The sequence below is a fragment of the Gigantopelta aegis genome, chromosome 9 (assembly GCF_016097555.1).
Source record: "Gigantopelta aegis isolate Gae_Host chromosome 9, Gae_host_genome, whole genome shotgun sequence".
NCBI classification, from domain to species: Eukaryota; Metazoa; Mollusca; class Gastropoda; order Neomphalida; family Peltospiridae; genus Gigantopelta; species Gigantopelta aegis.
Genome location: NC_054707.1, coordinates 40,125,444 through 40,139,226, shown reverse-complemented (window position 1 = coordinate 40,139,226; position 13,783 = coordinate 40,125,444). Strand labels below are relative to the sequence as shown.

Here is a 13,783-nt window from a genome sequence, read left to right as displayed (position 1 = left end):
CTTATAGGCACTGACTGTATCGGGTTCCACTCCAGATCATTCCCAACAGAAAACTTATAGACACTGACTGTATCGGGTTCCACTCCAGAGTGTTCCCTGCAGAAAACTTGGAGGCACTGACTGTATCGGGTTCCACTCCAGAGCGTTCCGTGCAGAAAACTTATAGGCACTGACTGTATCGGGTTCCACTCCAGAGCGGACTGTATCGGGTTCCACTCCAGAGCGTTCCCAGCAGAAAACTTATAGGCACTGACTGTATCGGGTTCCACTCCAGAGCGTTCCCTGCAGAAAACTTATAGGCACTGACTGTATCGGGTTCCACTCCAGAGCGTTCCCTGCAGAAAACTTATAGGCACTGACTGTATCGGATTCTACTCCAGAGCATTCCCTGCAGAAAACTTATAGGCACTGACTGTATAGGGTTCCACTCCAGAGCGTTCCTTGCAGAAAACTTATAGGCACTGACTGTATCAGGTTCCACTCCAGAGCGTTCCCTGCAGAAAACTTATAGGCACTGACTGTATCGGATTCCACTCCAGATCGTTCCCAGCAGAAAACGTATAGACACTGACTGTATCGGGTTCCACTCCAGAGTGTTCCCTGCAGAAAACTTATAGGCACTGACTGTATCATGTTCCACTCCAGAGTGTTCCGTGCAGAAAACTTATAGGCACTGACTGTATCGGGTTCCACTCCAGAGCAGACTGTATCGGGTTCCACTCCAGAGCGTTCCCAGCAGAAAACTTATAGGCACTGACTGTATCGGGTTCCACTCCAGAGCGTTCCCAGCAGAAAACTTATAGACACGGACTATATCGGGTTTCACTCCAGAGCGTTTCCCTGCAGAAAACTTATAGGCACTGACTGTATCGGATTCCACTCCAGTGCGTTCCCTGCAGAAAACTTATAGGCACTGACTGTATCGGATTCCACTCCAGATCGTTCCCAGCAGAAAACGTATAGACACTGACTGTATCGGGTTCCATTCCAGAGTGTTCCCTGCAGAAAACTTATAGGCACTGACTGTATCATGTTCCACTCCAGAGCGTTCCGTGCAGAAAACTTATAGGCACTGACTGTATCGGGTTCCACTCCAGAGCGGACTGTATCGGGTTCCACTCCAGGGCGTTCCCAGCAGAAAACTTATAGACACGGACTATATCGGGTTTCACTCCAGAGCGTTTCCCTGCAGAAAACTTATAGGCACTGACTGTATCGGATTCCACTCCAGAGCGTTCCCTGCAGAAAACTTATAGGCACTGACTGTATCGGGTTCCACTCCAGAGCGGACTGTATCGGGTTCCACTCCAAAGAGTTCCCAGCAGAAAACTTATAGGCACTGACTGTATCGGGTTCCACTCCAGAGCGTTTCCCTGCAGGAAACATAGGCACTGACTGTATCGGGTTCCACTCCAGAACGGACTGTATGGGGTTCCACTCCAGAGCGTTCTCTGCAGGAAACTTATAGGCACTGACTGTATTGGATTCCACTCCAGAACGGACTGTATGGGGTTCCACTCCAGAGCATTCCCTGCAGGAAACTTATAGGCACTGACTGTATTGGATTCCACTCCAGAACGGACTGTATGGGGTTCCACTCCAGAGCGTTCTCTGCAGGAAACTTATAGGCACCGACTGTATTGGGTTCCACTCCAGAGCGTTCCCAGTAGGAAACTTATAGGCACCGACTGTATCGGGTTCCACTACAGAGCGTTCCCAGTAGGAAACTTATAGGCACCGACTGTATCGGGTTCCACTCCAGAGCGTTCCCAGTAGGAAACTTATAGGCACTGACTGTATCGGATTCCACTCCAGAGCGTTCCCTGCAGAAAACTTATAGGCACTGACTGTATCGGGTTCCACTCCAGAGCGGACTGTATCGGGTTCCACTCCAAAGAGTTCCCAGCAGAAAACTTATAGGCACTGACTGTATCGGGTTCCACTACAGAGCGTTCCCAGTAGGAAACTTATAGGCACCGACTGTATCGGGTTCCACTCCAGAGCGTTCCCAGTAGGAAACTTATAGGCACCGACTGTATCGGGTTCCACTCCAGAGCGTTCCCAGTAGGAAACGTATAGGCACCGACTGTATTGGGTTCCACTCCAGAACGTTCCCTTCAGGAAACATAGGCACCGACTGTATCGGGTTCCACTCCAGAGCGTTCCCTGCAGGAAACTTATAGGCACTGACTGTATTGGATTCCACTCCAGAACGGACTGTATGGGGTTCCACTCCAGAGCGTTCCCTGCAGGAAACTTATAGGCACCGACTGTATTGGGTTCCGCTCCAGAGCGTTCCCAGTAGGAGACTTATAGGCACCGACTGTATTGGGTTCCACTCCAGAGCGTTCCCTGCAGGAAACTTATAGGCACCAACTGTATTGGGTTCCACTCCAGAGCTGACTGTATGGTCCCCCCCCCCCCCCCCCCCCGAGCATTCCCTGCAGGAAACATAGGCACCGACTGTATTGGGTTCCACTCCAGAGCGTTCCCTGCAGGAAACATAGGCACCAACTGTATTGACCCCCCCCCCCCCCAGAGCGTTCCCTGCAGGAAACATAGGCACCGACTGTATTGGGTTCCACTCCAGAGCGTTCCCTGCAGGAAACATAGGCACCAACTGTATGGGGTTCCACTCCAGTGTTCCCTGCAGGAAACTTATAGGCACCTACTGTATTGACCCCCCCCCCCCCCCCCCCAGAGCGTTCCCTGCAGGAAACATAGGCACCGACTGTATTGGGTTCCACTCCAGAGCATTCCCTGCAGGAAACTTATAGGCACGTTCCTTGCAGGAAACATAGGCACCGACTGTATTGGGTTCCACTCCAGAGCGTTCCCTGCAGGAAACATAGGCACCGACTGTATTGGGTTCCACTCCAGAGCGTTCCCTGCAGGAAACTTATAGGCACCGACTGTATTGGGTTCCACTCCAGAGTGTTCCCAGCAGGAAACTTATAGGCACCGACTGTATTGGATTCCACTCCAGAGCGGACTGTATTGGGTTCCACTCCAGAGCGGACTGTATCAGGTTCCACTCCAGAGCGTTCCCAGCAGGAAACTATCAACAAGCTTCAGAGCAGAAACACATGGCCTCCTTGAAGCCATCAAAATGTAGAATCCACCTCCGGCTGTAACAGTATGCCTGTTGTTTTTAAAACAATCTGCTTGATATAAGCTGCAACACTATGCCTGTTGTTTTTAAAACAGTCTGCTTGATGTAAGTTAACAGTTTGCCTGTTGTTTTAAAAAAACATCTGCTTGATGTAAGTTGTAACAGTATGCCTGCTGTTTTAAAAAACAATCTGCTTGATACAAGCTGTAACAGTATGCCTGTTGTTTTTAAAACCGTCTACTTGATATAAGCTGCAACACTATGCCTGTTGTTTTTAAAACCGTCTGCTTGATATAAGCTGTAACAGTATGTCTGTTATTTTCAAAACAGTCTGCTTGATATAAGCTGTAACAGTATGCCTGTTGTTTTTAAAAAAAAACATCTACTTGATATAAGCTGTAACAGTTTGCCTGTTGTTTTAAAAAACCATCTGCTTGATGTAAGTTGTAACAGTATGCCTGTTGTTTTTAAAACTGTCTGCTTGATATAAGCTGTAACAGTATGCATGTTGTGTTTAAAACAGTCTGCTTGATATAAGCTGTAATAGTATGCCTGTTGTGTTTAAAACTGTCTGCTTGATATAAGCTGTAACAGTATGTTGTTTTTAAAACCGTCTGCTCGATATAAGCTGTAACAGTATGCCTGTCGTTTTAAAACCGTATGCTCGATATAAGCTTTAACAGTATGCCTGTTGTGTTTAAAACAGTCTGCTTGATATAAGCTGTAACAGTATGTCTGTTATTTTAAAACTGTATGCTTGATATAAGCTGTAACAGTATGCCTGTTGTTTTAAAACTGTATGCTTGATGTAAGCCGTAACAGTATGCATGTTGTTTTAAAAAACATCTGCTTGATATAAGCTGTAACAGTATGTCTGTTGTTTACAAAACTGTCTGCTTGATATAAGTTGTAACAGTATGCCTGTTTACAAAACTGTCTGCTTGATATAAGCTGTAACATATGCCCGTTGTTTACAAAACCATCTGCTTGATATAAGCTGTAACAGTATGCCTGTTGTTTACAAAACCGTCTGCTTGATATAAGTTGTAACAGTATGCCTGTTGTTTTTAAAACCGTCTGCTTGATATAAGCTGTAACAGTATGCCTGTTGTTTTAAAAAAACATCTACTTGATATAAGTTGTAACAGTATGCCTGTTGTTTTAAAAAAACATCTACTTGATATCAGTTGTAACAGTTTGCCTGTTGTTTTAAAAAACCGTCTGCTTGATGTAAGTTTTAACAGTATGCCTGTTGTTTTTAAAACTGTCTGCTTGATGTAAGCTGTAACAGTATGCTTGTTGTGTTTAAAACAGTCTGCTTGATATAAGCTGTAATAGTATGCCTGTTGTGTTTAAAACTGTCTGCTTGGGTTGTTTTAAAACGGTATGCTCGATATAAGCTGTAACAGTATGCCTGTTGTTTTTAAAACTGTCTGCTTGATATAAGTTGTAACAGTATGCCTGTTGTTTACAAAACAGTCTGCTTGATATAAGCTGTAACAGTATGCCTGTTGTTTACAAAACCGTCTGCTTGATATAAGCTGTAACAGTATGCCTGTTAATTACAAAACCGTCTGCTTGATATAAGTTGTAACAGTATGCCTGTTGTTTTAAAAAAACATCTGCTTGATGTAAGTTGTAAGTTTGCCAGTTGTTTTAAAAAAACATCTGCTTGATGTATGTTGTAACACTTTGAATGTTTTAAAAAACATCTGCTTGATGTAAGTTGTAACACTTTGCATGTTGTTTTAAAAAACATCTGCTTGATGTAAGTTGTAACAGTTTGGCTGTTGTTTTAAAAAAACATCTGCTTGATGTAAGTTGTAACAGTATGCCTGTTGTGTTTAAAACAGTCTGCTTGATATAAGCTGTTACAGTATGCCTGTTGTTTTCAAAACTGTTTGCTTGATATAAGCTGTAACAGTATGCCTGTTGTTTTTAAAAGTCTGCTTGATATAAGGTGTTGACAAGGTTCCTGCAAGATCGCTCTTACTATGCAACCTTTAAATGTTTGAGAATAAAGAAATAAGTCCTAATAACCAGTGTTACAGTAACTGTATAATGATTTCACAATGTACCAATTGCTTTCATATTGCTTTGGATTATAGAAATGTGAAATTATGAAAGAAAACCCAAAATATTAATCATCTGATAGCACAAACTAATGAAGGAATTTTAAAATCAGATTTATCTTTTTTATTACTGAAACCATTTTCTACTTCAAATGCTGGGTAATTGCATTTGCTGCCATTCAAACATTAAAACAATGTTTTAGAGGGGCCTATGGCTTGCACCCACTCACCCCACACACTTCAAATATCCTTCATACAGGACTGAATTTTAATTTATATATGTCAATGAATTATTAATTACTAAAATATTCCTTTTACATATTTTGCTGTCAATTTATTAAAACAAGCACATTAATTTAATGTATTTATATTTTAATTTAATAAAATCTATCATGCCTTGCCAAATTTCTTGGAAAAACATTTTGACTCTAAAAATCAACTTGTAAATACACCGTTTAAGGATTTATTAAACATACAAAAACACACTTTAAGCACCATTAAGTGATCCAACAAATCATGAAACATTTCATCTTCGACAGAATTAGTACCCAACACTTGCAGATCTAAAATGGCTGGTCTAACATTATAGCTCAGCTATCTAATAAATATATCACACTGCATAACATCTGTGACATTATTCAACCATCCTAATTCAGAACCGTCCAACACATTCACGTAACTTTTGGTCTTTTATTTGTGACATCTGCCATCGGCATTTGTCGCTTGTTAGGACCAGTCGGATCCGAGTCACTTGATGACAATTTCTGTTTGTTACTCGTTGAAGCATTCTCCACATCCTTGACAATACTTTTACCTGAAATCATCTGGAAAAAAACACAAAAGCCATTTAAAGGTTACAGTCATAATAAAATTATGAGCTGAGAGCTATAGGTTTAAATTTACTTGCTTAAGCAGCGTTCTCATTATGCGATTTGTCGCACCGACTTGTCGAATGCGATTTGTCATAGTGACTCGAATCGTGTGTTTGGGAAGATGTTACATCGTAAGATTTCATGACGCCAAACAAAGCTCGTCAGTTTAAAAATATGTAGTGAAATTAAGAAAACATGAATGTAGACTATTTACTGATGGCATTACATAACAAAACAATTATGACCCCATTTGGACAAAAATAGGGTTTATGGACCCATGAAATCCGGGTATTTTGACATGTTTAGAAGAAAATGAAAAACCCCAGAAGTGACAAAACTAAACGGTTTTACTTTAATGTGATTTGATTAGCTGAGAGCTTACGATTTGTTGTGAGAAATAGAACATGTTCTAATCGGAAAGATTCCAACACAACTTGTCGTATAAGACTAAAGTCGTTCCAATTTATGTGTTCTCACGGTACGATTCGATTGCATGCGACAAGTCGGTACGGCTAATCACATAATGAGATCATCCCTTAAGAAATTTAATATCTCAATAACCAATATATTTCTGAACATAGTAAGTAGTAATATTAGTAGTATCTCAATAGCAATTTTTATTTAAAATAATTTGATACATACAAATATATTTCTTCCAATAAAATGAAATTGAAAATAATTTGACCAAAAATTATTCCAAATGTATTTATCTGTATAATCTTTTATATTTAAAATATGTTAATTTCAAATAGCGTTTCCAAAAACAAAGAAGAGAAAAAAGCAGGATGTGTGTTTATTTTATTGGGGGGGGGGGGGGGGGGGGGGGGGGGGGGGGGGGGGGGGGGGGAATGAACAGAAGTCATGCTATGGCTGAAAACTTGGCAAAGTCTCTCTAACAATTCATACTACACACCTTACTGTGGTCTTTGGCATACTTGGTAGTCCATTGTTTGGCTGTCTCAACATACAATGGCTTGTTGTACTTGAATTCATTAGACTGAAATGAATAAAAACAGCAGTTTAAAAAATAAGTATGATCATGTTTAATAACTTGTTGATGCAAAAGAAACATCATGCAACATACATGTATGTATGTATATATTTATTTCATTAAACATATTAGCCCAATATTTTTTTGTTATAATTTAAATAAAATCCTTGAACAGTAAATATTTAGACATATGAAATCTCGTTTTTATAAGGTATACAAGTCTTACACATTTAAAACGTCCAGAAGCATTATAAACTACACTCCTAGAGTTCAGTCATGAGAGTGGTAGGGTAGATATTTTTTTTAATATGAATACCGATTCTGTAATTTTTAGATTTTGTTATTTTCCAGACAAATGATTTTCAACCCAGGCATGAAAGCAATCATTTCCTTTAACAGGTGACAATATTTCAAAATCTTATGTAACCGGAAGTCCGTTCACATGAGATTTACTTAGGTAACTGATTGTTTGGTTACGTGAATATAGTTCTCGTAACCGACGAGTTAGGCCTACCTAATCCTAAAACACTTGAACTACACTTCTGTGATACATTGGTGATTTGCATTTTTATTAGTGATATATGGTACTTTTAATTTTAGAATGTAACTGTTCACTACGTAAACGATTGGCGGTTCTCGTGATTTTAATGTTGCATAACCGACACACAAACTGAACACGGGTTCTCGTGAAATATAGAATAGAATAGAACAGAAGTTTAACGAAACCCAAGCATGAAAAATACATTGGCCTCGTGAAATATTGTGCCCTGCTTTAAAAACAATTGCTTGGTATACTATGGTCTTTTTGGTAAACAACATTCAGTCTTTTTGGTAAACAACATTTAGATAAAATCATGGTTTAACTCCTGTATAAGAACTACCAACTTACAATGTCTGTCATCAGTGGGTCTTCAGGGTTTGGTTCGGCCATTAACAGCTGAATCGATGTCAGCACAGTACTTATATTTAGACACGGCTTCCACGCTCCCTGCAATACAACACAAAACATTACATCCAAGTTCATCCCAAATGTGACAGGGCTACAGAGAATATTTTGTTTTCAAAATATTGATTAGTGACATTTCTAGTCAACTGAAAATGTATCAGCAACTACTATTTAATGTTTTAAAATGGTCTAGCAATCTTTGAAACTTGTTCCCTGGGCTAGTTTGGAATGAGAAGAAACTTTTGTCAAGTTATCTGTTAACCTTTACAAAAATTGCAGAAACCCAGTTTTTTCCATTACATGAAATTATTTCACCAACCTATTGAAGGGGGATTTAAACAATTCAATACCTTTTTAAAAAATTATTTTGTTTAATGACACCAGCAGAGCACATTGATTAATCATCTGCTTCTTGAGGTCAAAACATTTGGTAATTTTGACATTTAGTCTTAGAGAGGAAATTTGCTACATTTTTCCACTAGTAGCAAGGGATCTTTTATCCAGACAGGATAGCACATACCACAGCCTTTTGATATACCAGTCATGGTGCATTGGCTGGAACAAGAAATAGCCCTATAGGCCAACTGACGGGGATTGATCCCAAACATAGTGCTTTACCACTTGGCTATGTCCCACCCTCCGTACTTTTATGCAACATATTTGCAACAAAACAATAATTTACTGTCTAGGTCAAAAAGGCCTTTATTACTGTAATAAGATTAAGACCAACAAGAGAGTAAATAATAAAAAAAAATTATAGTAATATAAAGTTTAGTCATTAGTAAATGGCAGACAGTGATTTTTGGACGCTATATTTTTCATGCTTGAGCTATAAACCTCCCAGCATTCAGTACATATAGCCACCTACTTTTCTCAATCAGCCTCTTATTTTCAAAGATGATGAATACACCCTGTTACTGTATAATACCAAGTCACAAAACACTTGTAGTGTGTTGTCATCTGTCATGAGCAAATGTGAGTTAGGCTGTAGATGGGCACCACCCTACAAGTAGTTTGGCCCAGATCATGTCTCCGGCAGTGATCCTATTAGTTTATAGTCCATCCCACAGGGAACGCCTTTTCCCTATTATGGAATTTACTACCAGCTATTTATTTCTGAGCTGAATGGATTTTAAAATGCACATAAAAATAGTTTAAAAAAAACAATTATTTTCAAAACACTTTTACTTTTCTTCTTACATCAAACCGAACCAAAATTATTTACAACAAAAAAAATGGTAGGATGATGAGATGGACTAGGGTCTCTTCCCTTTGACCAATCCAGCTTGGGTGACCCTACTAGGAGATGAAGCTCCCATTAAATTAGCTCTCTGGGTCATTAAGACATACAAGCTACCTTAACATGTCAAGGAATGGACAATGAGATAAAGACGTGTAGTAATATTGTATATTAACTGCAATTTTTTTTAAAACATGGAGTATAAAATAGTTTAGCTTGTACAGTTAATTCACTGTTAAAATGATCAATTTTTGCAGATCCAATGTGTTACTGCCCATGAAGTTTTTTCACTTTCTCTAAATATATTTTATTCCACATGGAAAAGGTATCTACATGTATCTCTGAAACCTGTATCGGCGACTTTATGAAACAAACTATTTTATTACCTATATGGATAAAAATATCTTGGTTTTATCAATGTGTTACATCCCACTAGAACCTAAAGTGAGACGTAACACCTCGACATCATATGGATGATGCACTAAGACCAAACCGGAATGTATATCAAACGAGTTCAATGATATAAATTAAAATCAATTATGGGTAATAAATAGGATATTAAACTCACTACCATTTTGTATCATTTTTATGTCCTTCATGAAATAATTTTCATTATCACTTGCTAAAGCTTGTGACAAATAAAAAGCATTTCACACAGGACATAAATATAATATGAAATAGAAGCTTGTTTAAAATCATATATACATGTCAAACCTTTGGTGGCATTTTAAGAGTGTCGAGACAAATCCGTCCTGCGGTGTCTATGTTTGGATGATAGATGGGCGTCACAAAGCGCAACTTCGGTGGTTCAAAAGGGTACCTAAAATAAAATAAATCCTTCCTCTTAGTCATTTCTTTTATAAAAAAAATCTATGTTTACCAATTTGACTTTGAGCATATTAAAAAAAATATATCAGTATGTGATGTATGAAATGTATTCTCTGGTCCTAAGAGATGGGTTGTACCTGTAGCCACAAGGTAAAACACTCATCCGAGGTGAAATGTGTTGTAGGATCGATTCACATCAATGGATTTTACATCCCAATTATCATCTGAAAATATATATATTAGGCCAAATAAAAAAATATGTGGTTCCAGTTACCCGACTAAGCCTATTTTTCTCTCCACGATTTTCTCTGATCTTAAACTTTTGTTTTCCACCTAATGATCTTCAAAACAGTGAGAGGATGCAGCATTTGTTTGAAATGTTACTTTATTGCTCTTTACCAAAACCAGTGTGACAGATTTAAAAAAAAAAAAAAATTAAAACAAGTTTTAGCCTACCACAAATTTTGTTCCACATATAACAAGAACACACTGTTTTATTTTGGCTTAGGAAATAAAATGAACCTTGAGCTACCTGAAGTACTACAACATGGAAACACACTGAACACTGATATTCTGAACAAATATGTATAGTTAGTGATTGAAAAGGTTGTTAATTGTAAACAGCTTAACAATGATAGAAAACTCTAGACAGTCTTTTTAAATGAGCATGCCGTTCCTTTTCTTTTTTCCTTATACAGTACATGTAGTTCAAAATGTGCTGGTGTGTTATTAAACTAACAATTCTTTCCTAGGGTCTTGAAATCACTTTAAATTACCTTTCTGGAACTTGAATATCAAGCTTGAAAATTCCACCTTCATATGGGGTTCCATCTCCACCAATAATTTCTGTAAATTTAGCATATTATTTAACAAGATGAAAAACATACCATACATAAGCTGCACATTCATGAGTTTGTGAACTAAGCTATTCCTGTATGGATATTCTACTAATAGTAATATTAATTATGATTTATTAAAGATGTTCATATGGTTATAAATGGTTATACATTAGTGTTTGGATACTTGTGTAATTATATTTTGACAATGAATGCCTACTATCAGTTTAACTTTTGTAGTAACAAGTAAATGTATGTACCATAATTACTTTCGGATGCACAATACTCAATTGCCCTACGAAATTGTAAAACCACTGTAGGCTTTGACGTCACTACAGCTTACTACATCAGGGCTAGCTCTGGCACTCGCTAAATTCGCCAATTGCGAATTTTAAAAACAATTGTTGAATTTTATTTTAATTTGGTGAAATAATTTCATGTAATAATTAATATTTTGTTTGAAAATAACGGGGTTTTAGCAAAAAAAATTATTTTAATGGATAATTTGTCGAAATGTTCTGCTTACCCAAAGCTAGATCTGCTACATAGTGACATCATAGCCTACTATGGTTTTATGATTTCTTAGCGCTAAAATAGCTTCGAAAACATGAACACTGGACTTTAAAAAAAATAAAACCGGCCTCTGTGGCGTCGTGGTTAGGACATTGGTCTACAGGCTGGTAGGTACTGGGTTCGGATCCCAGTCGAGGCATGGGATTTTTAACCCAGATACCGACTCCAAAACCTGAGTGAGTGCTCCGCAAGGCTCAATGGGTATGTGTAAACCACTTTCACCAACCAGTGATCCATAACTGGTTCAACAAAGGCCATGGTTTGTGCTATCCTGCCTCTGGGAAATGCAAATAAAAGATCCCTTGCTGCCTGTCATAAAAGAGTAGCCTATATGGCGACAGCAGGTTTCCTCTATAAAATAGTGTCAGAATGACCATATGTTTGACATCCAATAGCCAATGATAAGATAAAAAATCAATGTGCTCTAGTGGCGTCGTTAAATAAAACAAACTGCTTTTTAAAAAAATAAAAGTATGATAGTTCCATTCCATTTGTAACCCGCCACTTTATCTATACTCATTTCATAAATGGAGGAATGGCTACTTTCTTATAATCCAGATAATAAGGTTCAAATTATCTGTAACGCTTACCGCCCCCCCCCCCCCCCCCCCCCCCCCCCCAGTGGTATTGTGTAACTCATTAATAGTATAAACAACATTTTACAGTAGACCAAGCACCATTTGGATGGTTATACTTGCTCTCTCAGTCAGAGACAACTCTACAGTGAAAACAATGTTCCAGTTAACTACATAGGTGTAGTGATTGATAATGTCAAAATTTTGTTGCAGATTTTTTTTTTAGTTAACCTTTTGACAAAATTAATTACTCTTATTACTACTGTATGATTTTTTAAAACTTAACCCTAAACTTAATCCATTTTCTTCTGGAGGAGGTCCCCCACACCCACTATTGACTGTGGTCGCATTCAGTTCCATAGTGCGATACACACACATAAATTTCTTTCTTGCAGAAACTGCTTGGTCATTTTGTCCCATCACTGAAAGTCATTTTCTTGGTCCATTATGTTGTTTTGTTGTTCTTGACAGCTAGATTAATTACCAGGAAGTTGCTACATGATCAACATAAGTGACAACCCATAAAAGTTGGCAGTTAGTAGTAAATACCAATGTGGCTCTGGTTAGGTCAGGCAAAATAGAAATAACAGTTGATGGGTATTATGGGTATCAATAAAGATATGTTGCACAATAACGTATTCTGAATTTCCAACTGTCAAAATAAAGTTTAAAAAAAATAATGCTTTGATGATATGCTTGCTATATATACAAATACGAAATGACTTTTCACAATGGTACAGAATGACTAGGCAGTGTGGTATGAAATGACTATAGTACGAAGTGACAATGATTCTCATCAACAAGCATTTTAATAGTTTGCAGCCAATGTTGAATGTGAATTTTTGTGCTGTGCCAGTTAAACAATCTTGGATTCTTTCATTCAATCTATTATTTTGCTTTCATTTGACAGTCATAATAATTCGATTACTAAAAGTTGCATACATTACAAACATTTCCTAACACAAGAATTAAGTTTACACTGATACATGATTCCCATCACACTGACTCAGTGACTGAGTAGTGAGTAGTCTCGCTACAACTGAGACTCAGTCTGAGTACAACTTGTACACAAGTTCCAACAAAAACTCACGAGCTTCAAGTTGATTAACCATGTCTTCTTTAACCCAGCATGAAATACCATACGGTGGAGAGTGGGAAAACATCTCGATCTCTTTTTTCAGGCGTGTAACCCGTTGCATTTTTGTTTTAAACAGTTAAAATATTGATAATTGAAAATTCCTGTATCAAAATTCCCACCAAAAGGCACATGCCAAAAGTTGGATCGCGTATTGTTGATATTTACATCAAATGAACCTGTCAGTTTTATTTGTTTATTCTAACGATATGTATAGTGTTCGTATAGATTGATTTAGGATCACGTTTAATAAAAAACATTTTAAAATAATTAGTTTTAAAAAAAAATTAAAAAAATTCCCCTACAAATTAAATTTACGACATACATTTCCTGTGAAAGCAAAACTAAAAATAGCAAAAATAAATCATGAATCTGTAACGTGTGCATCGGAACCGAACATACGGGTACTTCGACAGGGATCAGGCTAAAACGGAAACACTACCAAAACGGAACCATTTTTGTTGGCGAAAACGGAACCATTTTCGTTGGCGAAAACGGAACCGATTGTGGCTATAACGGCATCTCACTGTATTGGCTAAAACGGAGCCACACGAGAGAGAGAGAGAGAGAGAGAGAGAGAGAGAGAGAGAGAGAGAGAGAGAG

At 37.9% G+C, this 13,783-nt stretch overlaps 1 protein-coding gene across 1 annotated transcript; it reads right to left on the bottom strand.

The window, feature by feature from the left end:
• Nucleotides 1–5,633: 5,633 nt before the first annotated feature.
• LOC121382288 (ubiquitin-conjugating enzyme E2 T-like) lies at nucleotides 5,634–13,339 on the bottom strand. Its single transcript, XM_041511857.1, has 6 exons — nucleotides 13,136–13,339; nucleotides 10,838–10,907; nucleotides 9,948–10,053; nucleotides 7,937–8,035; nucleotides 6,970–7,053; nucleotides 5,634–6,008 (listed from the first exon to the last, which is right to left on the bottom strand). Exons 1-6 carry the CDS (start codon nucleotides 13,242–13,244, stop codon nucleotides 5,856–5,858), a joined length of 621 nt encoding a protein of 206 aa, XP_041367791.1. The 5' UTR covers nucleotides 13,245–13,339; the 3' UTR covers nucleotides 5,634–5,855.
• Nucleotides 13,340–13,783: the final 444 nt, after the last annotated feature.